The sequence below is a fragment of the Pavona decussata genome, unplaced genomic scaffold (assembly GCF_977016875.1).
Source record: "Pavona decussata unplaced genomic scaffold, jaPavDecu1.1 SCAFFOLD_113, whole genome shotgun sequence".
In the NCBI taxonomy this organism is placed as follows: domain Eukaryota; kingdom Metazoa; phylum Cnidaria; class Anthozoa; order Scleractinia; family Agariciidae; genus Pavona; species Pavona decussata.
In genome coordinates this window covers 658,111-682,075 of record NW_028145527.1, presented here as the reverse complement: position 1 = coordinate 682,075, position 23,965 = coordinate 658,111, and the positions used below count along the sequence as shown (strand labels likewise).

At 38.7% G+C, this 23,965-nt stretch overlaps 4 protein-coding genes across 8 annotated transcripts in view; 1 reads left to right on the top strand and 3 right to left on the bottom strand.

Moving 5' to 3' along the window:
• Positions 1-23,965, bottom strand: part of LOC146470598 (uncharacterized) — a 171,381-nt gene that overhangs the window by 20,315 nt on the left and 127,101 nt on the right. The gene's annotated exons all lie outside the window — the stretch shown is intronic.
• The window catches only part of LOC146470605 (Golgi-associated plant pathogenesis-related protein 1-like), a 35,333-nt gene that overhangs the window by 4,208 nt on the left and 7,160 nt on the right, over positions 1-23,965 (bottom strand). For 3 of the 4 annotated variants that reach the window (XM_085121773.1, XM_085121775.1, XM_085121774.1), the window contains exons 2-5: positions 19,036-19,177; positions 13,947-14,075; positions 1,102-1,125; positions 467-689 (exon numbers count right to left, since the gene is read on the bottom strand). In XM_085121773.1, the coding sequence (XP_084977899.1) occupies positions 467-689; positions 1,102-1,125; positions 13,947-14,075; positions 19,036-19,162 (503 nt within the window). In that variant the 5' untranslated portion in view covers positions 19,163-19,177. Of the gene's footprint in view, positions 1-466; positions 690-1,101; positions 1,126-13,946; positions 14,076-19,035; positions 19,178-22,953; positions 23,091-23,965 lie in introns of those variants that run through there. The other variant, XM_085121776.1, reaches the window with a different exon arrangement.
• On the top strand, positions 2,156-3,644 carry LOC146470607 (uncharacterized). Of its 2 annotated transcripts, none has more exons than XM_085121861.1 (3): positions 2,156-2,505; positions 2,778-2,876; positions 3,408-3,644. In XM_085121861.1, the coding sequence occupies exons 1-3, from the start codon at positions 2,491-2,493 to the stop codon at positions 3,642-3,644; spliced, it is 351 nt and encodes a 116-aa protein (XP_084977987.1). In that variant the 5' UTR covers positions 2,156-2,490. The 2 variants fall into 2 exon arrangements, with proteins under 2 accessions (XP_084977987.1, XP_084977986.1); XM_085121860.1 differs by having other exon boundaries at positions 2,156-2,637.
• LOC146470606 (uncharacterized) lies at positions 4,103-6,814 on the bottom strand. Its single transcript, XM_085121859.1, has 2 exons — positions 5,410-6,814; positions 4,103-4,880 (listed from the first exon to the last, which is right to left on the bottom strand). Exons 1-2 carry the CDS (start codon positions 6,762-6,764, stop codon positions 4,103-4,105), a joined length of 2,133 nt encoding a protein of 710 aa, XP_084977985.1. The 5' UTR covers positions 6,765-6,814.

Below are 23,965 nucleotides of genomic sequence, written 5' to 3'. Positions count from 1 at the left end.
CATGAAGTAAATATGAAAACTACAAAAAGGTCTGTCTTGTATAAGGTACCCAAAATCAGGGTTAGTTGCATTTCTGGACATAAGTGCAAAGAATCTGACCTTGTGGTTCTTAAACAACAATTGAAATTGCTAAAAATGTCATAATACTGCAAATTGCATTTATGCTCTTTTCCTAATTGCATGGCTAGGAGAAGTTAGATCGTAGGTGGTGCGCAGTAACTGTATCAATTTTCGAGTTGCACTGCGAAGTCCACATTGCAACGACAACAATGAGATACACTTAAATATTAATTCAACAATATCAAATTACTTAACACTGCTACAAACGAACTAACAAACTAACTACAGTGTTACAACAAATTACAACTCAAAAGCACAACTAAATTATCATGACAGAACTACATTAACAGCACGTTAGCCTTAAATGAAATATCGCTTGTCTACACTAGATGAAATAAACACTTGCCATCCGGTCATTGCATCTTCACACGTGCGGTACGTTCCGCCCTTGCCCCAGGCCAAGTTTTCTCCCTCACCGGTTCCTTCTGAGTGGACACTTTCTCCTATGGTCACAAGATGATCCGCCCACTGCTGTGCATGCTCTTCCAGCGTATCATCCCAGACCAGCGGTTCTGCTCCATGTAGCTGACGCTTTCTATTGTGGGCTTCCAAGCATGCACTTTTGTCCACTTCAAAATCAGGAAAACCCTGGTTAATTTATATTTTAGCTCCTAATAGTTTACAATGTTTAACTTGCCGAACATAACTTCAACAGTAACACCATTTCGTAGATAAGATTATGAGGCAAAGTGCAGGAGTAATGCTGTTTTCTTTTAGTGGTTATGTTGACAGTGTCCCTGAATTAACATGCTATTTGCTTATTGCAGGGATAGCCTCCGTTAGCTTTTTTTTTATTTAAGGAGCACTATATTTCTATAATGTACTGCACGCCGTGTGTAGTGAACTTACTTTGTGTGTGCTCAATGTACTGTGTTTGAAAGTTATGCAATCAGTTGATTGCAGAAAAATGCCTTCACAGACGTGAGCTGTAAACGCCTTATAAGAAAACATTGTTTTAAAAAAACGTGAATAATCACCTACCTGCTGGAGGAGGAGTAGGTTTCGCTGAAACAAACAATTGAGAAAATGGGAGAATCATCTAAAAATTGCAAAGTACTGTATCTACCCTGCCTGGGATGATAATTAAGCCCATGGCCTTAAAGTCTGTCCAGTCAGTTTCTTAAACATTTTACTGCCCCAATTATGTTCTTGGGTTTCCTTTTAACAGCAAATTCATTGTTTTGGACTGTAGATTTTCAGCATGAGGGGCCGAGATACAACCAATATTGCATTATTGTATATGAACAGGGCCATTCGCTCTCTGAGCAAAATAAATCCACTCTTCATTCTTTGCTTTTCCACTTCAAATAAAACAACTGAACTGCATTCGACTGAGGAATTCAGAAGTCGTGCTTGATCGAGATCATAACATCATTTGAAAAAGAAAATACATTTCACTAAAGTAAAATTAAGAGTGCAAAACGTATTTGTAATCGTCATTTTCCTCTTGAGAGAGAAGGGAAAGAAAACAACAACAACATCCCCCCGAAACAAAAACAAAACAGAAAAAAAAAACAACAACAACAACAACAAAAACGAGTGAATCCATGACATCACTATCCAGGCATCTGATACTATGCTTGTTTTCAACTCAAAGAGTCTATGGGTGGACGAGGTATTGTTAAAGTGTTTTAGCTGTGTTAAGCAGGTCTAGGTTTACAAGCTTAGCTAGAAAAGACTCCGAAGGCTAAACGATAGCCCACTACAACTGTACTGCAGTCAGCGATAGGACATTCACGCTACTTACAATAGCACGTTCTTGTTTCAGAGAACACTACATAAAAAATAAGCCTGGTTTTCATATGTCGGGAAAATCACAGACGATCGGGAATTTCACTGTTTCCCAATCGTCCCAGATTTTGCCGAGATATCCGGAAATTACAAGACGTCTGTCTCAGATTTGAGGTATTCATCGGTAACAGACGCCATTCTTATTTGTCGGGGGAGGGGGGCGGGGGGTAGGGAAGAGGGGAACTGGAACGAAGCAATTTAGCGGATTGGTAACGGGCTAAAGCTGTCGCCGACGCAAATTTCCCTTTCGTAAACGGTCGTTGCCATTTGAAACGGTCGATGCCATTTCTCAGAACGGTCGTTGCCATTTGAAACGGTCGATGCCATTTCTCACAACGGTCGTTGCCATTGAAAACGGTTGAAGCTATTTCGAAAACTAGCCGAGCAGACGACAGCCCTCGTGAATAGCTCGTACGCGGTTGTCACGCTCGGACGTCACTTCCGGGCAGTGTTGTTTACAAGATGGCGCAGCAATCCACGTGCGCGAGAGTTGAGCCAGCTGAACCAAAACCAACCCATTCTTCTTGTGCAGAAACAAAACAAAAATCAATTAAGAAGCCAACGGGGTGAAACTCCTTTATGCAGTCAGTTGCGGTGAGTTTGTTTTGTATTTCCCGAAATATTCAATCATTTTCAGCCTGGATAAAGTGCTTGTTCATCCTTTACATCCGATTACAAGTGATTAAGATTAAGTCATCAGAAATATCAGTGAAAAATAAACCGCATGTAAAATTTTCGTTTATGTCATTAACAAATATGTTATCTATAAGTGTTGCACTTATATTAGTTATTCAATTCTTGTAGGCCTTGAAATTACATTCGATATAAGCTGATACAGTTTCCTCGTTCTTTGTATTATTCCACAGCCAGATGTCAAGGAACAACTTGGAAAGGGGGCAGGAATCGGGCAGGTTTCCAAAGTGGTTGGCAATATGTGGAAGAAATTGCCGACAGACAGACGAAAGGTTAGTTGTAAACTTCTACCATTGCGAGTGTTTGTGTATTAACCCTGCCCCATTTCAGTGGACTGCTATGTGGTTTACATGGCTAACTTTGTAAGGACCGAGAGTGTAAATGTTCTCGTCAAACTTTCCAATTAAAAGTATTTTAGTTTATGAATGTTGATCTTGAATCAAGCTGGGACCTCAAGCTGAATGTCAATTTTGTAATATAATGTTCAGACTTGTCATTTTTCCAGAAAGAACTGAAAAATATACCTAGGGGATAGCATGGCCCATTATAATGTACCAATTAATTTACCCTAAATTTTAATTAGAAATAACTTACATGTGACGGATCCAGGTTTTGAGGAAAGGAGGAAGGGGGGGGGGGGGGGTGGGGGCAAGGGGGTATTATCCTCAAAAAGTTATGATAGAGGGTGAAAAAAAACCTGTCTTTGCAATCTGGTTTATATAAAACTAGGGGGGATCATAAATACACGATTGTTCCCTAATATATTTACCCCCTTTTAAAATATCATGCTATGATCTTCATAGGACTGGAAAGATAAAGCACAGAGCTTGAGGGAAGACCTTGCTATGGGAATAGCAGAGATAAAAAAATGTCCAACCTGCAGCACCCAGTTCACAAGGGAGAAGGACTTTAAATACCACGAGAAAGGTTGTCATGAGTGCATTTGCGAGGAATGCAATGAATCGTTTGACCATGAGCAAAAGCTAAAAAGGCATAAAGACAAGAAACATAAAGACAGCTACAAGTGTGATCATTGTTAACAGACTTTTGCTGAGAAACGAAATCTTATAAGACACCAAAAGTCACATGTTTAGTTAACCTATCCTGCATTTAGTGATTTTAATTGGAGATGATTTGAAAGGACTATTGGATCAATCTATAATACATAATTGTTTTTGTTTTGAAATTATTATCATTATTATTATTATTATTATCGATTTTTGAAATTAATTGTGGTCATTGCAGCACATGTACATCATGTTACTGTTCAAACCAAATTTTAAATCATTACAAATGTTGTGTTAGACTTTAACAGGAAAAATGAATTAAAACTTATTTACAATTTCAAAACCTCAATCTTTTTAATAACCTTGTTGTTCAGGGGCAGATCCAAGGAGAGAGGTTTTTAATCTAGGCAATTTGCCTTAAGTGAATTTCCCTCTATGTTAAACATTATGTGAACATTCCATTGTTTATTCACTAAGATTACTCTGTTTTCCTATTTTTTCCTTTGCATGTGCTTTGTCTTGGATTTCATAGTATGGGACCCAGTCTTCTTACTACTTTTAGTGTTTGTTTGTACTGCTTTAGCCAAGTCATGGCTGCGCTTCCTCTTGGAGGTGGGCTCTTGAAGTTGTACTGGTCGCCCTTTCGATACAACCTGACGGCTTCCACTACCACACTTTCGTTTTCTGTTGGGCTGGACTCGGATCTTTTTTCCATTTCCGGTTTTTTTCACCTCACTGGACCCAAAAGTAAAAAGAGCGCTTGCCAAATTAGAATGCATAGATCTAGCAGCGGTTAAGGATGTTATCCTTTTTGCGAACCTGATTACACCTTTAGCCAAATTAAGGTCTCTTGCGCTTTGGAGCTTTTGAATTATTTGTTCACAAGAGTTTCTCAACAATTGTTCAGCATTTGCAATGGAATCATCCTCATCATCATCATTGCTCTGTATTGGTTCAGCAGTGCAGCAGTTTGGCCCTTGTTGTGCTGTTTCCATACTAGTGGATGCCTCTGTTACAAAACCATTAGAACCATCAGTTTGTGATGTTTGTCCAGCATCACTAGAGCGTAATGGCTTATAACAAGCAACAGGAAGTGTCTTTCCTATTGCTAGCCAGGCCAATTTCTGCCTCTCATGTGGATTACTGACTGGAATGAAGTTTATGCAGTCTGCTAGATTTGCCACCCACAGGACATACTGGTGTTTGCATGGGCTCCCGTCTTTACCAACCGTGCAGCTACATATCCCAAGAGTCATGTCCACTGTATAACTGACAAAGAACCAATGAGACACTTCATAAATATCTCAATACAACTGGAATTTTTGTTTTTCAATCTGTAATAGATACATTCTAGACCTTCAACTGGTTGATCCACTAAGATATTAATGGAAATATTCTTAACAGCAGAGTAAGGGCTTGCTCTTACTCTGCTATAAAAAACTCAATAACCCTGCCAAGAAGGGAAATTTCTAAAGGTACCCCACCCCCTGGATAATATATTACTCATGTTTTGGTCTTCCTTATGCTAAATCAACATCCTTGAAATGCAGCATATGGATGAACTGCAGGAATTATCTCATATGTTATGCATGTTATGTCCCCATGTTTTATGTATTTTTGCTCCAAAGGGGAGGAGCCTAGAAACACTGCCCCCTCCCCCCCCCCCCCTCCTTCCCCTATCAAGATAATTTGAATCAGACAATGGGGGAAAGATAGGAAAACAATGCCCACCCACACATGCCCTCTTGTACCACCAGAGCGTTATCTATTGTGACGGCGAAGAAAAAACACTACTGACCTGTGACTGCTATCTGAAGAGCTTCCAACTTTGAATACATTATTGCCAAAGTTCTCTACAGTTGAGATGTAGGCATCAAGATCTTTTTTATCTGGGACTTTAAACCCTGTGCTTCCGTCTTTCCCTTTCCCAAAGAATCGATGTCTGTACACGCCATCAAAACTCCCATCAGCAATACTAAGGAGCTTATTCTTGTAGTGATCTTCTAGATTAATATTCAGCTTGTCTAGAAGCCCAACAACATTGTACTCTTTGGTGCGCTGCAGAATTACATCCTTAAGAACCAAAAACTGAGCCTCGGCAAAATTGTTGGTGTGGTTCCCTCTAACAGGCAGTTCAGTTCTAAAGCATAGAGCAAACGATTCTTTGTCATTGTATAGATTTTGCAAATAGCTGACTAGATTTGGGTATTTCTTGCAACGGCCATCATTCAAAAGTTCACTGAAGCAGTTCTCAAAATCTTGTTTTCTCTCGGCATATAAGGACCTCTTGAAAAGGGTAAGAAAATAGGGTCTATCTGCTTGGCTGATACTGTTCTTGCTCTCGTGAAGCCATCTCCAAAGTTGTTGGAGCATGTGGAAGATGCAAAGAAGTAAAACAGATGTTGGCCAAACAGACTTCAGAGCATTTCTTTCCTCTTTACAGTTGTCTGTTAGGATGACTTGAGGGCCTTGTTCCCGACCACGACCATTGAATGCATACTCTGGTAAACAGGACCGAAGCATTTCAAAGCCCTGTTTAAGTGTACGCTGCTGCTCATCACTGGTGATCAAGATGCCAAGTGGAAGTGCTCCAGATACATTGTTTGTGCACATTAAAAACACTTTAAGATTGTGCTCTTCTGTATTAGAAGTAGCATCAACAAAAACCATCTCACCAGACTGCTGCACTTCTTTGTGTACACGCTTCATGAGAGGCGTTACAATAGCAATTATAAGAGGCGTATCATCACCTTCATACATCTGGTAACAAGTAGTAGCTTCAGGGTTGTCTTTCTTGTATTGTTGAAGCCTTTGGGAAAGTCTTTCAAACATCATAACGCCCTGTCCACCATACCTATCCTTACCAAATTGCGTGTAGAGGAAACTAAAGTCCCTTTTTCTCGGCATAACTGCCCGATTGGCTTTTTTCCTGTGAAATTCCAATTCATCCTGACATGACTCTTTGAGTTCTTTCAAGTACTGTGGCCTTGCGGTTGCTGGTGTATGCCCACTTTCAAACAACTTCAAAACCCTTTCTGTGCACTCAGGAGAAAGGTCACGGAAATTAGAGGCCTCCAGAGTTTCAAGTGAATGGTTGTGTTCCCACTCTATGTCCACAGAACAACATCCCTCGCTGTCTATTTTGACTATCATCTGAAAGGGGCAATTGGTGTTCTTTACTCTGGCAGATGGGTTCAAGTACAATTTCTGCTGTGGATCTTTACTGCGAGTGTTGTGTTGGCATCTATAGTAGTTTTGCAACACATAGCCGCTTGTTGGTGTCTTCTTTGTCTTTAACTTCACTGAGATGCTGTTTATCACTTCATATTCGGATATCCACTGCTCCAGGTTTTCTTTCGTTATATCTTCGGTCAAAAAGTGCACTTTGAACTTTTCTCCATTTCCTGAAATTGCCTTCAGGTAGTAAAATGAATCATCTGGCAGCAAAGCCAGAAAACTCTCCTTTGTAATTTCGGTCGATTCAAAAGATTTACTTTTCGATTCGACTTCTTTTATAGCTGAAGATATTAGATCTTTGAGAAAACAAGATGCCTGCTATACTGGCATTACGCGAGATGCTGGGGCTGATTCATTTATTCCAACTGTATGCTTCGCCGATTGATAAAACTATCCTTGCTAATGGAATAGTTTGAGTCACGACGATCGCGTTACGTTGTTTTCCGTGTGTTACGCGACTCAGACTATCAGCGGAAATTTGTCAAATTCCATTACGATAACGTAAGCTTCTCAAAAGACCTCTTTTCAGTCTCGCGTCGTGGTCTAAGACTGTCAAACAAAGCACGATTCCCTCACTAAGAACTCACCAATTTCCACCGTTTTACGTGTCGGGTGCTTCTTAGAAGTTATTCTTTCGATTTGTCGCTTCAAAATGGTGAAATTTCCCTTTGAAAACGGCACACTTGAGTCCAGAACATGTTAAAACAATATGGCGCGACTTAATCCGTCTTTAATAAATATATCAAATGATGCATTGACGTCACACAGGTAGGGGTGAGTGGGTCCCCTCCCTCGCAATATAAGCGACAAGAATGGATTTTGATTGGCCTGCTTTTGTTGAAGACAATCAAAACAATACATCCCGAGTAGGAGAGGGGAGAGTTTAATGAATAAATTAATGTACCGATTTGTGTATACGACGAAGAAAAAAAAAAAAAAGGTGCCTGCTATACTGGCATTACGCGAGATGCTGGGGCTGATTCATTTATTCCAACTGTATGCTTCGCCGATTGATAAAACTATCCTTGCTAATGGAATAGTTTGAGTCACGACGATCGCGTTACGTTGTTTTCCGTGTGTTACGCGACTCAGACTATCAGCGGAAATTTGTCAAATTCCATTACGATAACGTAAGCTTCTCAATGACCTCTTTTCAGTCTCGCGTCGTGGTCTAAGACTGTCAAACAAAGCACGATTCCTTCACTAAGAACTCACCAATTTCCACCGTTTTACGTGTCGGGTGCTTCTTAGAAGTTATTCTTTCGATTTACCGCTTCAAAATGGTGAAATTTCCCTTTGAAAACGGCACACTTGAGTCCAGAACATGTTAAAACAATATGGCGCGACTTAATCCGTCTTTAATAAATATATCAAATGATGCATTGACGTCACACAGGTAGGGGTGAGTGGGTCCCCTCCCTCGCGATGTAAGCGACAAGAATGGATTTTGATTGGCCTGCTTCTGTTGAAGACAATCAGAACAATACACCCCGAGTAGAGGAGGGGTGAGTTTAATGAATAAATTAATGTACCGATTTATAGCTACGAGGAAGAAAAAAAAAAAAAAAGAAAAAAAAAAAAAAAAGAAATCGACCCGTTTTTAGACACGGTATGCCCCTTCAGGGCATCCCGCGTAATTATCGGGTTTGTCCGCCATTTTGATTTGATAAAAATCGCGATGGTTTGTAGGAAAGCTAGTCACGCATTGCTCTGATTGTCACGCATATCGTCGGAGAGAGTCGGAAATATCGGTTCCTTCTTGGCATCGACCTTTACGATGGCATCGACCGTCATGAGAAATGGCATCGACCGTTTCAAATGGCAACGACCGTTGTGAGAAATGGCATCGGCCGTTTCAAATGGCAACGACCGTTCTGAGAAATGGCATCGACCGTTTCAAATGGCAACGACCGTTTACGAAAGGGAAATTTGCGTCGCCGACGTCCCCGACAGTACGAATTTAAGAGCGGATGTCTGTAAATATCAACCAGAGGTGTGCAATAGCGAAAAATTCAAAATTCTCAAAAAAATTCACAACATAGCCCACGGTAAACTATTGCAAGAAATACATGTTTTACTTCGATCCGATAATTATTTTTGCTGTGAGGCTATGATCTTGAATTCACCGCACCTGAACCGGGTTTTCGGTGTCTGACACCACATGTTGCGAAGACCTTGTTTTAAAAATCAAACCAGTTTCGTTCCAAACGAAAAACATCCAGTCTGATAAAGTACATAATTATAGACATCATGAATGGTATGTTACTCATCTGAAGTGAAAATTAAATATTTAGGAGATTTTTCAATATTTACAATTTTTTAAGCGATTTCTCGTGATGCCAAATTGACAAATTTGCGACGCTAAAATCATCAACTGGTACATGGCGTTGACGATAAAGATTTACACCACGTGAAAGAGCATCATTTCTTCTTATAAAATCCGCTTTCAAAACTATGGGCAACACAAAAGGAAATTTTTGAGCCGCGAATTACAAGTAGTACTTTAGTGAAATTTGAGCTTTTCTGTCACGGCATTCCGATGCTAAAACTTAGACTAACACAAGATGAAAACGTTTCAAACAACAATTGTTTGTTGGTACTTGCTATAGGTTTTGGCCCACGTTCATAATATCACTTTCCATGGTTTTTAATCATTTCGGGGCAGGCACAAAAGATTGTAGCAGTTCTAGTAGACCCCGAGTTCAAAAGCGTATAAAGGTCACAAAGGTCAGTTTACGTAGTCAACGTTTTGAATTCGGACCAGAATGTTTTGCATTGAACCTTACTTTAGAACAAATGGAACAATAGCTACAAGTGCTGCGTAATTGATACCTTTTGAGCGAGCTTTCTGTACATTGTAGAAATCATCATATCAATCAGGAACGATATATGTATTTTACCGCGATTTAAAAATACGTTAAACGGCAGAGATTGCGTTACCGTTTGCATAGATCACTTGCCCCCAGGGGGAGGGGGACTCCCATATCAAATTGACGAGTTGATCGTCATAAATTTTGAAAAGTACCACTAAAAGGTACCAGAATTTGTTTTGTAGCCGTGGTCTGTACAATTTTCTCACTTAGAGGTACCAACTCTAAAATGAATACGCTAAGTGACAGTTGACTGACATTTATAATAACTTTCTCTTAGGGACTGGTCGTTTACTTACGTCCTAGGCGGGGGGGGGGGCGGTGGTTTTCTAAAAAATCGAGTGTTTGAAAATTTTACTCCCCCAAAAAAACTTTCAAACAAAAGTTTACCCCCCACTGCAATGACAGTTTGAAAATTTTAACCCCCCCCCCTCCCCCATGGTTGGCCTGGCGGTTGAATTGTTCAGAAGTTCCTGGGCACAACGCTTGGTTACATGCGGATGGTTACATGCGGAAATCGCTAGCTCTCTGAATCTGAACTGGCAAGAGAAACGATCAGAAGTTAGGCAAAATTCAAGTAAGGGAACGTACCTTAGATCATCTCTTCAATGTCTTGATAATAACGATGTTTTGTTATTGCTGGAGTCTATTCTTCAGTCGTCAAAAGAAGGTACACAGAAGATCAACGCAGCTCGGGGTTTGAGAGCAGTACAGGAGCATTTGATGTATGGATGTGGATATATAGATTTTGAAGAAGCCTACCATCTCTATTCGTCTTTTAGTCAATTTTTTTGCCCAGATAAACAAGCCTTCAGAGATAAACTGCTTGATGGAATACACGGTTTGCCTGTCTATGTCATTACTCAACCTATTACGTGCAAGATATTTGTCGCTCTGAAGAATAGTAGCGATATGTAGAAGGTTCTAGTCGATTTTACCAACTCTATGATTGATAAGAAGAATAATTGCTAAATACATTTTAATAGTTGGTACCTTTTGTATGTCTTAAAATTTTACCCCCCTCACTTTTCGTACAAGGTAAAAATTTACCCCCCCCCCCTCAAAAACCACCGCCGCCCCCCCTCCCCCTTCCTTAGGACGTAATAAACGATCGGTCCTTTATATGTTTTCGCTCAATACCCTAAAACTGGCAAAAAGGTACCGCCATACCTTTGACAGGTACCAAACCACGAATTTTAACCCCCGAAGGCTACGCTCACCCCCGTAAATTCTTATATAAAGGTTCACCCCCGGGTACCCTGCGAGCAGTGGCCCTTCGACTTATCTAGGAAGATCGAAGGGCCTCTGCTCACAGGGTACCCCCCGGGCGCATGCCAAGGGTAATTTTTCACTGCCGCTTCGAAAACTATCTAAGGGCCACGGGGTTTGCTGACTGAACACTGGAAACCGAGGCGGAGCTTCTCGTAGGCAGAGCAGGTATCAAATTACTGTAACGCAAAACTCCTGACCTTAAATAAGAATTACCTTTAATAACGCGTGCAATTTGATTCTGAATTACTGGTTATTACATCCACACACATTTACGATTTTTAGTGATTTTTTTTAAAGTTATTTGGCCGTGTGTTACAGTCTCCCGACGTAAAGAATGAGGAGGTTAGGAAGTTATTAGGCCGTGTGCTTTGTCACTGTAGCAGTCTCCCGACGTGAAGAATGGGGAGGTTGAGGGGGAGGCAGCGGGGTAAGAGCGAGGTTGCGTCACCGCTGTCATCCCTATTTTCCCCAATATTTCCTGTAGTACGACTCACATCTGCGACAGTCGACCACAGTACATTGTCAGCAGGAATAAGGGAGGAGCGTAGGGGGAGCAATTTTTGTCAGAAAGAGGACCAGGGTTTCACAGCCTGGATGGCACATGTACAGCTACGCTCCTTTGGCTGTAAAGCCAGTTCTACAAAGTGACATAACTAACTGACTAAACGTCAGCGTAAAATTTCCCTTGGTATCTTCGAAATCGATGACAGCCATCTGATCAGGTCTATTTGCTCAAGACATCAAGATGCTTATGACATCAGAGGGCGCTGCCAAAACCGATTCTGCGCCGGTCCCACCAAGTTGGGCAGCTGATCGTTTCAAGCAAACGAAGGGAGATCGAAGCATCACATTTGTGCAATCTAGACTTATCCACAAGATGACCTCGATATTAGTGCCTGTCGGCTTTCGCAAGTACTCTAAAAATTCAGAGCATAGCACCATATATTCAGGCAACATGATCTTGTTGGATCGGGTTCTTTCTTTGACCCATTAAGGCCAAAGAAACCATATTTTGTCTGCTCAAATTTCATTACTGATGCATGAACTATCTTTTATCGTATGAAAACTATCATACAACAGACAATTTTTGTGAACAATAAATTGAAAATTGGGTTTTATCCAGATGAACTAGGAAGTGACATTGCCTTTAACTCTCCTTGAGTAGCATTCATGGTAGCCTGCGAATACAGTCGCCTCTCATCGCTCCGGGGAGAGGCGGCTCTATTCGGAGGCTACGTTAGACTGAAATTTGAAAAACTTTATCAAAAATTCAAAAATCAAAACAACTGCGCGTGTTTAGACGCAACCAGATAAAATTGTGATAACCCAAAACCGTGACCTCAGTTTGAACTGATTATATAATTAATTGTCTTTGGGGTCTAGCTGGACGAAACATCGATTTCTATCCCGTGGGCAAGGGCGAACGTAAGTGCAAGGTCAGCGGTCTACCGGTGAAATGTATGTAACACAATCTTTGTGACCAACTGTATAAAACGGCCTAAAGTGTTACGATGTTTCCTATAGATGTCCCATATTTCTTAAACATCCAGTGTGGCCGCTCAAAGGTATGAATCATATAGCACTCTTAGCTATTTGCTCCATTTTTTTTAAAGTAAGGTTGAATGAAAGAAGTCCTGGTTTCATTTTATTCCTTATTTACTAGTGTTGCGACCGGTTGACAACTTAAACTGACCCGTGTACGGCTTTTGAACTCCGCTAAAATCTTTTGACATTGCCCCTAAAAGATAGAAAACCAAGGGAAATAGTCTTATAAGCATAGGTCATGCATAGGCAGTGCCCAGTAGCAAGAATTAATAAACCATTGTTGTTTGAAACGTTTTCATGTTGTGTTTATTTGAGTTTTAGCATCGGAATGCCGTGACAGAAAAGCTCAAATTTCACTAAAGTACTACTTGTAATTCGCGGCTCAAAAATTTCCTTTTGTGTTGCCCATAGTTTTGAAAGCGGATTTTATAAGAAGAAATGATGCTCTTTCACGTGGTGTAAATCTTTATCGTCAACGCCATGTACCAGTTGATGATTTTAGCGTCGCAAATTTGTCAATTTAGCATCACGAGAAATCGCTTAAAAAATTGTAAATATTGAAAAATCTCCTAAATATTTAATTTTCACTTCAGATGAGTAACATGCCATTCATGATGTCTATAATTTATGTACTTTATCAGACTGGATGTTTTTCGTTTGGAACGAAACTGGTTTGATTTTTAAAACAAGGTCTTCGCAACATGTGGTGTCAGACACCGAAAACCCGGTTCAGGAGCGGTGAATTCAAGATCATAGCCTCACAGCAAAAATAATTATCGGATCGAAGTAAAACATGTATTTCTTGCAATAGTTTACCGTGGGCTATGTTGTGAATTTTTTTGAGAATTTTGAATTTTTCGCTATTGCACACCTCTGGTTGATATTTACAAACATCGACTCTTAAGCCGCCGTTACACGTTGAAACTTTTAGCTGAAACTTGTGTGCAACGGCAAACGAGACCAGTTTCACGAAGTGGTGTTACACGGTGAAACTCTTGTTTTTTCACCAGTGCCACCGTTGCGAGCCGTTGCAGAGGTAGAAAGCGGTTCTACTTTTCGTGAAACTTGTCTCGCAACGGGAGTTCGAAAAAGTTTCACGAAACCGACCGTGTTACACGGTGCAACACCTGTTGAAACTTGTTTCGCAGCGCCGTTGCACACAAGTTTCAGCTAAAAGTTTCAACGTGTAACGGCGGCTTTAAGTTTCATATGTCGGAAATGAAAGCCGACCATCGCAGAAATCTGAGACGCGTCATGAAAATAGAAACACTTCCGCTTTTCCCGCCATCCCTGAAGATCGGGAATGTCTACGATTTTCAGTTTTCATTAGTCGGAAAAGTCTGGGACGGTCGGGAAACAGTGAAATTCCCGATCGTCATGTAATGAATGTATTACTTTAAAATTTACTTACGTTCACAATTCCCGCAGGTGACGTAGCAATTGTCCGTCATAAATTGTTTGTAGAGAGGTTTGTCACAAAAGCCTTGTGTCTTCCAAATTGTACAACCATCACTCTTGTCTTTCTCTGCTTCGGTGCACTCTGTGAAACATAGGTCAAACGCTTTAGCACGGGTTAAAAAACTTCCAATTTGGTAACTTCAAGAGCATTCTTGAAAATCTATGACAAGCCAGGGACTGAAAGAGGTATGTTACGTGGCTTGTAATTTTATAAGTCACATACTTATTTATTTATTCTTATTTTTTTTTACATATTTTTACATATTTTATTTATATTTGAACGCTTTTTGACATGTAAACATTGTAAATTAAATATCAGGTTCTTTTAAGGTCAGCAGCTTTTTAACTTTTTTTTTTACTTATTATTACACACGACCCCACAAGCTTTTAGCTTTAAGACTCATCGTGTTGAAATAAGGGCTTACTACTACTATTACCACCACCACCACCACCACCGCCGCCGCTGCCGCCGCCGCCGCCGCTGCTGCTGCTGCTGCTGCTGCTACTGCTACTGCTACTGCTACTGCTACTGCTACTGCTACTGCTACTGCTACTACTACTACTACTACTACTACTACTACTACTACTTCACATACACGAAAATAAAATAATTCATTACTTGTACTTTTTGTCGGGAAGACTGTGTAATAATCACAAATTAAAAATGCGTTCTCTGCATTTTAGTTGTTTCATTTCCATTTCCCTTTGAACTCTGTGACATAATTTCAAGAAGCTTTTTCTATTCCGCTTACTTGTATATAGTCACATTTTGTTTTCTTTGCTTATCACACCAACGTTCAGATGATTGCCACCATTTTGGTCCAACAAATCAACCAAACGTCGATTGAAATCGATTGATTCAATGCAACCCCGAGTCGCACGATCAAGCTATGTGCCATGCTGTGGTTGGCGTTAATTTGGGTAAAATTGTCAACGGTTCCATGTAAGGCGATTTGCAGATTCCAACAAGAACATGATAAGTCTCAAAAACTGAACCCTACGAACCCCGAGTGAAGGTGTATTTTTGCGGGAGCATATTTGTGCCCTTGGAGGCCGTGTATGCACGCATATTTTATATATATTTTATGTCATATGAAATTGAAATAGTCACGTATTTGCGATAAAACCCCATGTATAAAGGATGATAGCAGGTATATGCGACAATGAAAGCCACGTATTTCCTGTAATAATTTTGAAACAAGTGGTCTACCATAAGAGGGAAGAGATCTTTAATTACATGTTCAAGAAATCTTGCAAAGACACCCATTTCGGTTCGTTAATTCCAGCATACTGTAAAATAACAGTGCTGTACATACGCAAAGTCTGAACTTTACAATTACAACCAATTTCTGGCAGCATTGTGGCCTCAGTAATCCCACAACGAACATATATGGTCCCGATGGCATTCATTTACATGATCTTGGCAATAAAGCTCTGTGCAAGAGTTATCGGCAAGCCATTCTGGGGTCAATTCAATAAAACTTTTACACTTGTAATCTACAAGTCGGACCATTGTATTTACAAGTGCAGCCGGAGACGAGTTTAATAAAAATCGTTACAAGTCCAGATTACAAATGTCCGACTTCTAATCACAGGTGTAGCGCTACACGCGTAAAATATGGTAAGAATCCAATTTAATAAAACTTTTACAAGAGTCCGACTTGTATTTTTACAAGAGTGCAACTTGTAAATCACAAGTGCAAAATACAAGTCGCATGTCACTTGTAAACACACTGAGTAAGACTTCAGAAAAACAAATTGTAGTGTAAAAACATGTCGTCTTCGAGAGAAAAGGAACTCGACGAGTTCCTGAGACGTCAGATACTCCGTCGACTTAGGTAGTTTGAGGAAAGACGGCTGTTCGAGGTCGAAAAATCCAAGGAAATTTCGAGAGAAGTTTCGTCTCCCTGTCGACGTCTTCGGCCATCTTTTGGAATTAATAGTCCCGCGTTTGGAACAGGACGAGATGTAACCGAGCACTAACGGCAAGACAGCAACTTTCTCCACATCCTTGTAAAAATTCCTTCTATCACGTAATGCACTCTTGTCATGGTATCTCCACATCAACAGTATGGAATATCATTCATCGCGTTCTATGGCGTTCTTAAGAAAAGGTTCTATGCTCTACAGAGGGGAATGAGAGTGAGAAACATGAAAAGAGCTGCCGAGCTTATCAAGTGTGCTGTAATACTGCACAACCTCTGCATTCTGTTTAGTGATAACGGTGATGATCCTCTTGACGATGCAGATCTCGACATTGACGACGATGAGCTAGATATCGACAACAGAGGAACAAGAGGACAGACAACAGCAGTTGCTGCAGCACTTCCTATGAGTGCGAAAAATAATACCAGTGACACTTCAAAACTTAAACTGTTTCAATATCATCAAAAGAGAACAGTCCACGACGAAATACGCCATATTTTTTGGAAGGGCCAAATTAAAATGTCATTTGTTACTCAGTGTCGATGTTCATTACATGTATTTTGCAAAAAGTGCACATCTACCTTACTAGGAAAAGAAAAAGAAACTGCAGGTCACAATTATGCTAGTTTAATTGGTAACCATGGTCTTATTTTAACGATAAGTGCAAAAACCTTTCACAGGTTGCAATTTACAGTTTTTCCACTAAATATTCAAAGTAATTTGATAATATTCAAAGTATCATAATATAAATATAATAAGTTCAGCAACTGTCCAAACGATGACTGATATCGTCTTGTTAAATGCCATGGACGCTGTTTAAAGTACACCTAACCCCAAACTGTTTTTTTCTCTTAAATAAATCTTTGCACCTGTTCGAAACATATTGCGCTATTTAGCGCCTTTTTTAACCAAATCTTGACTTTTTTAAGTTATGAAATCTAGCCATCATTTGTTCCATGACCGAGCTAGTAAGGGGCATGGGTCTATTCCTTACTTGACGTCACAAACTGATTTGCATTGTATTAAGTCTTTGTGAAAATGCATGCAAAGCAGTTTGTGACGTCAAGCAAGGAATAGACCCATGCCCCTTACTAGCTCGGTCATGGAACAAATGATGGCTAGATTTCGTAACTTTTACAGCCTATAAAAAGTCAAGATTTGGTCGAAAAAACGCGCAAAAAGGCTCAATGCGTTTCAAACAGGTGCAAAGATTTATTTAAGCGAAAAAAAATTTTTGGGGTTAGGTGCACTTTAATAAAATTATTTCATTGTCAAGATCTTTTCTCAGCCTTTTTATCTCCAATCTCAGCTCGATATTTTCCAGTTGGAGTTTTCTTTTTCTAAGGCGCAGTATCAGGGGCACCCAACGACAGTTTTCTCTCAGATCCTTTGAAACGCTATTTTAGGCTGTCTGGAGTACCTTTAAAGCTCTGTTGCTTCCTTTCAGGCCGCGCTATACTATTTTTATCTGTTCGGTCATTCTAGGGGAACTTGAGTCTTTTCGAAATTACTAGGGCATTTTTGTCCATTTTCCGAAAACCTTAGGTCTTATTTCCTTTCCGAAAATCTTAGCTGACCTTTTTTCGGTATCCGAAACGACATTTTTATCAATCCGAAAACACTAAGCCTTAAATTTCCCATATCACGAACGTTCGTGGTGAAAATTCCCTTAAGAAAATTGTAGGGAATTAAGGGCCTTTCGAACAGATAATTTACCGAAACGATCCGTTGGGTGCCCCTGCAGTATGTCGTCTTCTAGATCTGCTGCCTTGTTATGTGCAGTTGATGATATCCCCTTGGCCTTTCTAACTGATGGCAGAGCCTCACGTCTGATTTTTCTTGGCCTTTTATTTTTAAGACTGCCTGCTTGGGTAGCATTTTTGGTGAGCCGCCCCTGCCATTGCCAGTTTCAGAGGTAGAAACTTGCACTTCACTGACGCGTTGCCGTCTTCGTCACTGTCTACGAAAATGGCGCTAAAACTATCATTTTGTGGTCCCTCACAAGCTGGGCTAAAAGTAACTTTTGTTGCTTGGATAACATGCTCAACAATGGTCTCAAGAATATATAACTGAGAACGAAGGAAGGAGAACCGCATATATATTGAAGGGACAGAAGAGATATTTAAATTTTGCATTCGAAAAAAATACACATGTATTCAAACGGAGTTTACAATTGTAAGGCTACAATTGTAATTTACACTTGTAGTCTGACTAGGGATACACGTGTAAATTCCAGTGTGGAAAATTCTTTTATTGAATCCTTGTATTTACAAGTCAGACTTTACACGTGTAAATTACACGTGTAAAATCTACAAATGTAATTTCTTTATTGAATTGACCCCTGTTTGCACTGTCCAAGCTTTAGAGGGAAAGTCATACTACACGTTCATCATCTATTTCGGTGGTGTTAATTTTATCTTTCGTGTATTACACGTTGTTGATTGACTATGAGTCAACCCCTACTACTGTATATTGTTCGTGTATTATTGTTATTATTATTATTATTATTATTATTATTATTATTGTTATTATTATTATTATTATTATTATTATTATTATTATTATTATTATTATTATTATGTGTCAGTCACCAGGAATTTGGTTCGCCTCCCCACGTAATTTCGTTAAATGGCCGTTGGAAAAATACGGGAAGCAATTTTTAATTGTTTTTATTAGTATTGCATTTTAAAGCCTGGCGCGCTCGCGTCATTTTAGTACCCAGTCGCCGCGCACCAAATAACTGTATGGAGCCACCTTAAACTGATAAACACTACAATTAAATAAAAAAAAATTCAAAAAGTCCAGTGATGAGACTAATTAAAAATGTTCTTAATACGCTTTGCAATGTTAGGTACATTTCTAGTTTCCCTGTGTAATGGAATTAGTCCAATCTTTCAGACAGTGAAAGCTCGCTCTCTGCTTTTCCCAGTTTCTGGTAACGCGGGGGTATTCTAAGAATGTCTTTATTCCTTGTGTTGTAAATATGAGCTTCACCATTTGTAAGTTACTCCATGGAGTGGTCCATAACTCCATTGATACACTCGTATACATGTATACATCGATGGCAACATTACTGTATAATTATGTAGTTGCTTGCAGATCCACTTAATACTTACGAGCTCTTTTCTCTATATCATCCAAAGAAACGCCATCAAGAAGAGGCCGCACTGGATATTTATGCCCAGGAGCTCCATCACAGACGGCTTGGATAGCGAAGATGGAAAACACAACGGAGATATGCATTTTACTTGGAATAGCCTGCGAATGATGATCAATAACGAGAAGTTTTTAAAAATTAAAAGATGAAGGTAGAGAGCACAACTTCGTTATCTGGGCACTTTGCGATAACGTAAGCATTACCATAACGACGCGATTACTACTTAATGATTTTATGTGGGTACTCCATTTTGCATATACGTACGAAATTTAAAATTTTGTTTAGGTGTATTGAATGAGAGTTATGTGGATTTTATCTTGCATGAAACCTTAATGGCGCGAATTACTTCTCCTATTCCCTCCACTACATTGCGTCTCGGACGAAAATAACTAAATCTTAACAAAGCGGGAGTTGGTTATACTTGCTGTGTACTACTGACACCGACAATGGCAGCCTATAGCTAAGGCTAAACTAAGGTGGGACTTGGCACACACTGAATTTAAGTTCTCCCTCTTCTCTTCTTACCACTGATCCTGCACCAGCTCCTGCCCAACCAAAAAGCCTTTGAATTGGCTTTGATAGAACAAAAAAATCAACTTTTTCATGGCGACTACCCGCGAAAATTTCCATGCAATAACATTGAGTCAGACCCTTGCATATGACGATAGTACCTATTTAGAGTAAACATTAACTGTTAACCGTCTTATTGTCATGGAAATAGCCACGTAACCAATCAATTATCTTATTAAATTGTTGCCAGGTACTTTTTAGGACAAGTCTGAGCCCTTGTTTAATGAACTAATGCGGTTTAATAATAAATAAATAAAAAGTCTTTATTTCCTCACAAGATAAAAAATACATATCTCATGTCACAATATTTGAGTAAAAAGTACATACATCTAAGTTATTAACAATTAAAATACGCTCACATAGCTAAATTGTATTTAAAAATTAGGCGATTGACGTAAGAGTTCTTGAATCTTTCTGTATTAACTTTCGGATACTGACTTGTTTGATTCCTTAAAGTGTAAGTCGATACTTTCTGCCTGGGTAATAGTCCCCTTAGAGGGTGTCGGTCTATGCCAGATACCTTACTAAATACTTTTCTATCCTGCTTTTCTAGAAGGTTCTTGATAGATTGTACTAATGAACGTCTGTTGTGTGTTGTTCAAGATGGTTTTAAATCTGTGTGGTCAAAATTACAACGTGCGACCATTTACGGACTGAATTGAAATTAACAAGTTGTCATATCGAATGAAATGTTAAAATGCAAAAGTAAAGCATAACAATCGGCTTAAAAAAGCTTGAGATTGTAAGGGAAACGGCTTTGGTTGTAGTTTCCTATCTGCAAACGCCAAGACAAACCTTCCTTGCTTTAGGTTACTTTGTCATACACTTCCTGTCTTTGTGATCGTAATGAGCAATGCCTGATTCTGACGCCATCTTGGTTCGGGTTGAACACGGCTAAAATTACAATATGCCTGGAAACTTACCTCCAACACCACTCGAATTCGACAGATATTCAAATTTTACAATTATTTTATATATCCAAGCCTTCAATGTTTATCTTATTGAAAATTCAAACTTTAAAGCTGCTGTAATGTTCGTAAACTGTAGCTTGTGATTTCACGGCAAATTTGCATACTTTTATTAAAAGAGAATTTGTGTGAAGTTTTTCAGTTTCTGTTCGCTGCATTTTAAGAAAGTAATCCTTGATTTTGATTTCTGGTATTTATGTCCGTGAGGTTGCCCAAGGTGTTTCTGTATTTTAAATTTGTCGTTGAAATCATAACGTGTTTCAATTCAAGTAGTATTATATAAAACGAAAATAAAATTATGAAGAGGAGCATCACAAAATTTCCTAAAATGTTTTAAGAACGCTGCTTGTAAAAACAATAGCAAGCTTTTTTAATAGAGGCGAATTAATCGTTGTAGGGAAAAACAACAAGATATAGTACACCCTAAAACATTCTGAAGGTTTGTGGTATTGTGTGGGCACATCCAAGTATATAATAGTTTACATTTTGCTTTGTTGTCATTTACAATCTAACATGTAACAATGTGTTTTGTAAAGGGGTGTGATTCTGGTGGTATACCTTTCAAATTTTCTCAAGGTTTCGGTTAATAGCTTTCCGGATTATCTCTTTCCCTTTTTACACTATGTTAGTAGTGAAAAGCAAATTATTCTACCAATATAGAGTGATCTTTAATTTCAATATGCTGTTTCCAAGAGTAATTTGGATTTTGATATGTTTTAATTTGCACTAGTGATCTTCGGAAATTATCGGAAGTCTTTGGGTGGTCTTCGGAATCTTCGAGTGATGTTCGAACATCTTCGGAAATCTTTGGGTACTCTTCGAAAATCATTGAAAGTCTTCTAATGGTCTTCGACTATCTTCGGGAGACATTGGGTGAACTTTGGTGATCTTGGCAATACCTCGGATGTCCGTCAGGATATCTTGGAGTTTCTTCGTACTAGCTTCGGAAATCGTCCTAATTTGCACTGAATTACCTTTTTTCTGCATCGTGTCCTGAAAACTGCATTTCTCTTAGCCCATCAGAATCAAAAATGTTTTTCATGTTTATTAGTACATAGAAGTATAAAAAATAGAAATTGGGGTTAGGGTTGCTGGTTAAGGTATAGCTTTTCCCACAGGATATGCCCAAGCTTCTCCTATCTTGAACATGAATGTAGTGCTGGCTTGATCAATTACATGTAAGTAATCGCCGGAACGTAAGACACGGCGATATTCGGAATTCTGTACAAGTTTTCCGTGGTGTGAGTTCGAACTCCTATCCGTAGTTAAGTGTTCACAGACACGTGTGGACAAGAGTCGTGTTGTTTGATTAGCATTCCTTAGTTATTTATATTCAAATTGGCTTCTTCTCTAACATTTAATTTACACTGAAGAAGGTTGCAGTTTCTGCCGAAACATGCTTGTTAAATTGATAGTTATAGTTAACCGACGACGAATTACAGGTTGTTTCTAGTTCTGATCAAAGACAAAAAATGTATTTAGGCGATTTAGCTCTTTATAGTGATATTTTTTTAGTGATATTTTGCATATTTTGATTAGAAGGGGTTGTATGAAGTTTTGAAATTTTATTTACGGCCGATATAGCTCAAATGTATTCTTTTCGATTGAAAAAAATAATATTATGGAATTACCTTTAGGAAAAAAATTTGTCTCAAACTCTGACAAATTCAACGGACTTACAGCAGTCCAAAGTCGGCCAGAATCCCATACATTTACTATTCACTTCATGCGTTTGCCTACCAACCAAGATGGCTACAAAATATATTAAAGGTCTACATGAGTGCTAAAAAAACAAACCAGTCATTGAAATCACCCGAAACGAATTACACGATATTAACGAATTAAAAGTAAGAAAGGCGTAATGCTCAACTTTACAATGTTCGTTTCTGTGGAATCGCACCGAGAGTTCTGAACCCGTTCTTACAAAGACATCTCAATCAAGCCTATGGTCTGCCGTAAATTGTAATTTCTGAAATGTATGGCCATTATGACGTCCAAGGTGCTTCTATATTTTCAATTTGTGGTTGAAATCATGACGTGTGCTAATTTAAGTAGTATTATATCAACGAAAATAAAATTTTAAAGTATCGAATCACAAAATTTTCTAAAATGTTTTTAGGAGCGTTGTATATAAGAAATTGAAAACGATGGCAAGCTTTTTAAATGGAGGTGGGTTGGTTCATCTTTGTCCGAAAAACAACAAGAAATAGTAAATCCTAAAACATTGTGAAAGTTCGTACTATTGTTTGGACACATCTTAGTATATAATTATAACCAACATTTTGCCTTCATGTTATTTATATAATTTAACACATAACAATGTGTTTTGTAAAGGGTACCTTTCAAATTTTCTCAAGGTTTTGGTTAACTGCTTTGCGGATCGTCTCAATTTCAGTTCTTGACTACGAGCGAAATACTTCTTTGTATGTGCTCCCCTTTTTATGCTGTTTCGTGCGATCAGTGGTGAAAAGCAAATTATTTTACCAATAGCGGGATGTTTAATGAGATGTTATCCAGAGCATTTTGGCTAGACAAAGCAATTTGCATTTTGACACGTTTAATTGAGTACTATTGTACTTTAAGCTTTCTAACTCAGCCTTTTAGTCTATTTTTTCTCTATTTGTTGTTAAGTAAAATTTTGTTTCGTTTCTTGAAAAAGTTTTGGTGATCATATATCTGAAGAGACTTTTTTATAGTACGAATACGTAAGATTCTCATTGGTGGAATTAATAACCATGCGTTATTTATTTATGCATGATTGGGCCATCTATAACGTTTCCAAGTAATGTTTTATTGCCGTTCTGTTTAAACAAAAAATTCTTAGTTTGTTCAAGTAGGGTTCTTTATATTTTGTTTTGGAGTAATTTACCAACGTTTCTTAAGAACGCAGTTTAAAAATCTAAAACGTCTACAATCGTTAAAAAAATTTTATTCATATTTATTCAGTTGCCTTATCATTGTGTCTTTGTATCACTTTATCTCAAGCTGATGGATAACCAAAATTGCTTTAACTATTATTATGACAGACATAAAAACAAAAGAAGTGAAATTTGTCGGCTCTACACTCTTCAGCTGAAAAATACTTCCAACGCCGAACAACCTTCTTTTAAAATGCCGTTTAATGGCTTTAATTTCGTTGTTTATATTCTTTTAAATTATTTGTTACTAAAAGGTCTGGACAGGAGGAAAGTCACAATATGTTTTACATATAGAACGACGATTTTTAACCGTTAACAGACTGTTTTGGAAGAAACTTCTGCCTTCTTCAGTGCAAATGTTACAGAAGATGCAAATTTGAATATAAACATTTTGTAAATGCTTATAAATACGTAAACAAGTAATAGACAAAAA

Excerpts from the sequence above, each read along its gene's own strand:
- LOC146470607 (XM_085121860.1), top strand. The coding sequence starts at position 2,491 with ATGCAGTCAGTTGCGGTGAGTTTGTTTTGTATTTCCCGAAATATTCAA. Across the intron at positions 2,638-2,777 it reads CAGTGAAAAATAAACCGCAT|CCAGATGTCAAGGAACAACT; the intron begins GTAAAATTTTCG and ends ATTATTCCACAG. Across the intron at positions 2,877-3,407 it reads TGCCGACAGACAGACGAAAG|GACTGGAAAGATAAAGCACA; the intron begins GTTAGTTGTAAA and ends TGATCTTCATAG.
- LOC146470606 (XM_085121859.1), bottom strand. The coding sequence starts at position 6,764 with ATGATAGTCAAAATAGACAGCGAGGGATGTTGTTCTGTGGACATAGAG. Across the intron at positions 4,881-5,409 it reads TCTTCAGATAGCAGTCACAG|TTATACAGTGGACATGACTC; the intron begins GTCAGTAGTGTT and ends GTTCTTTGTCAG.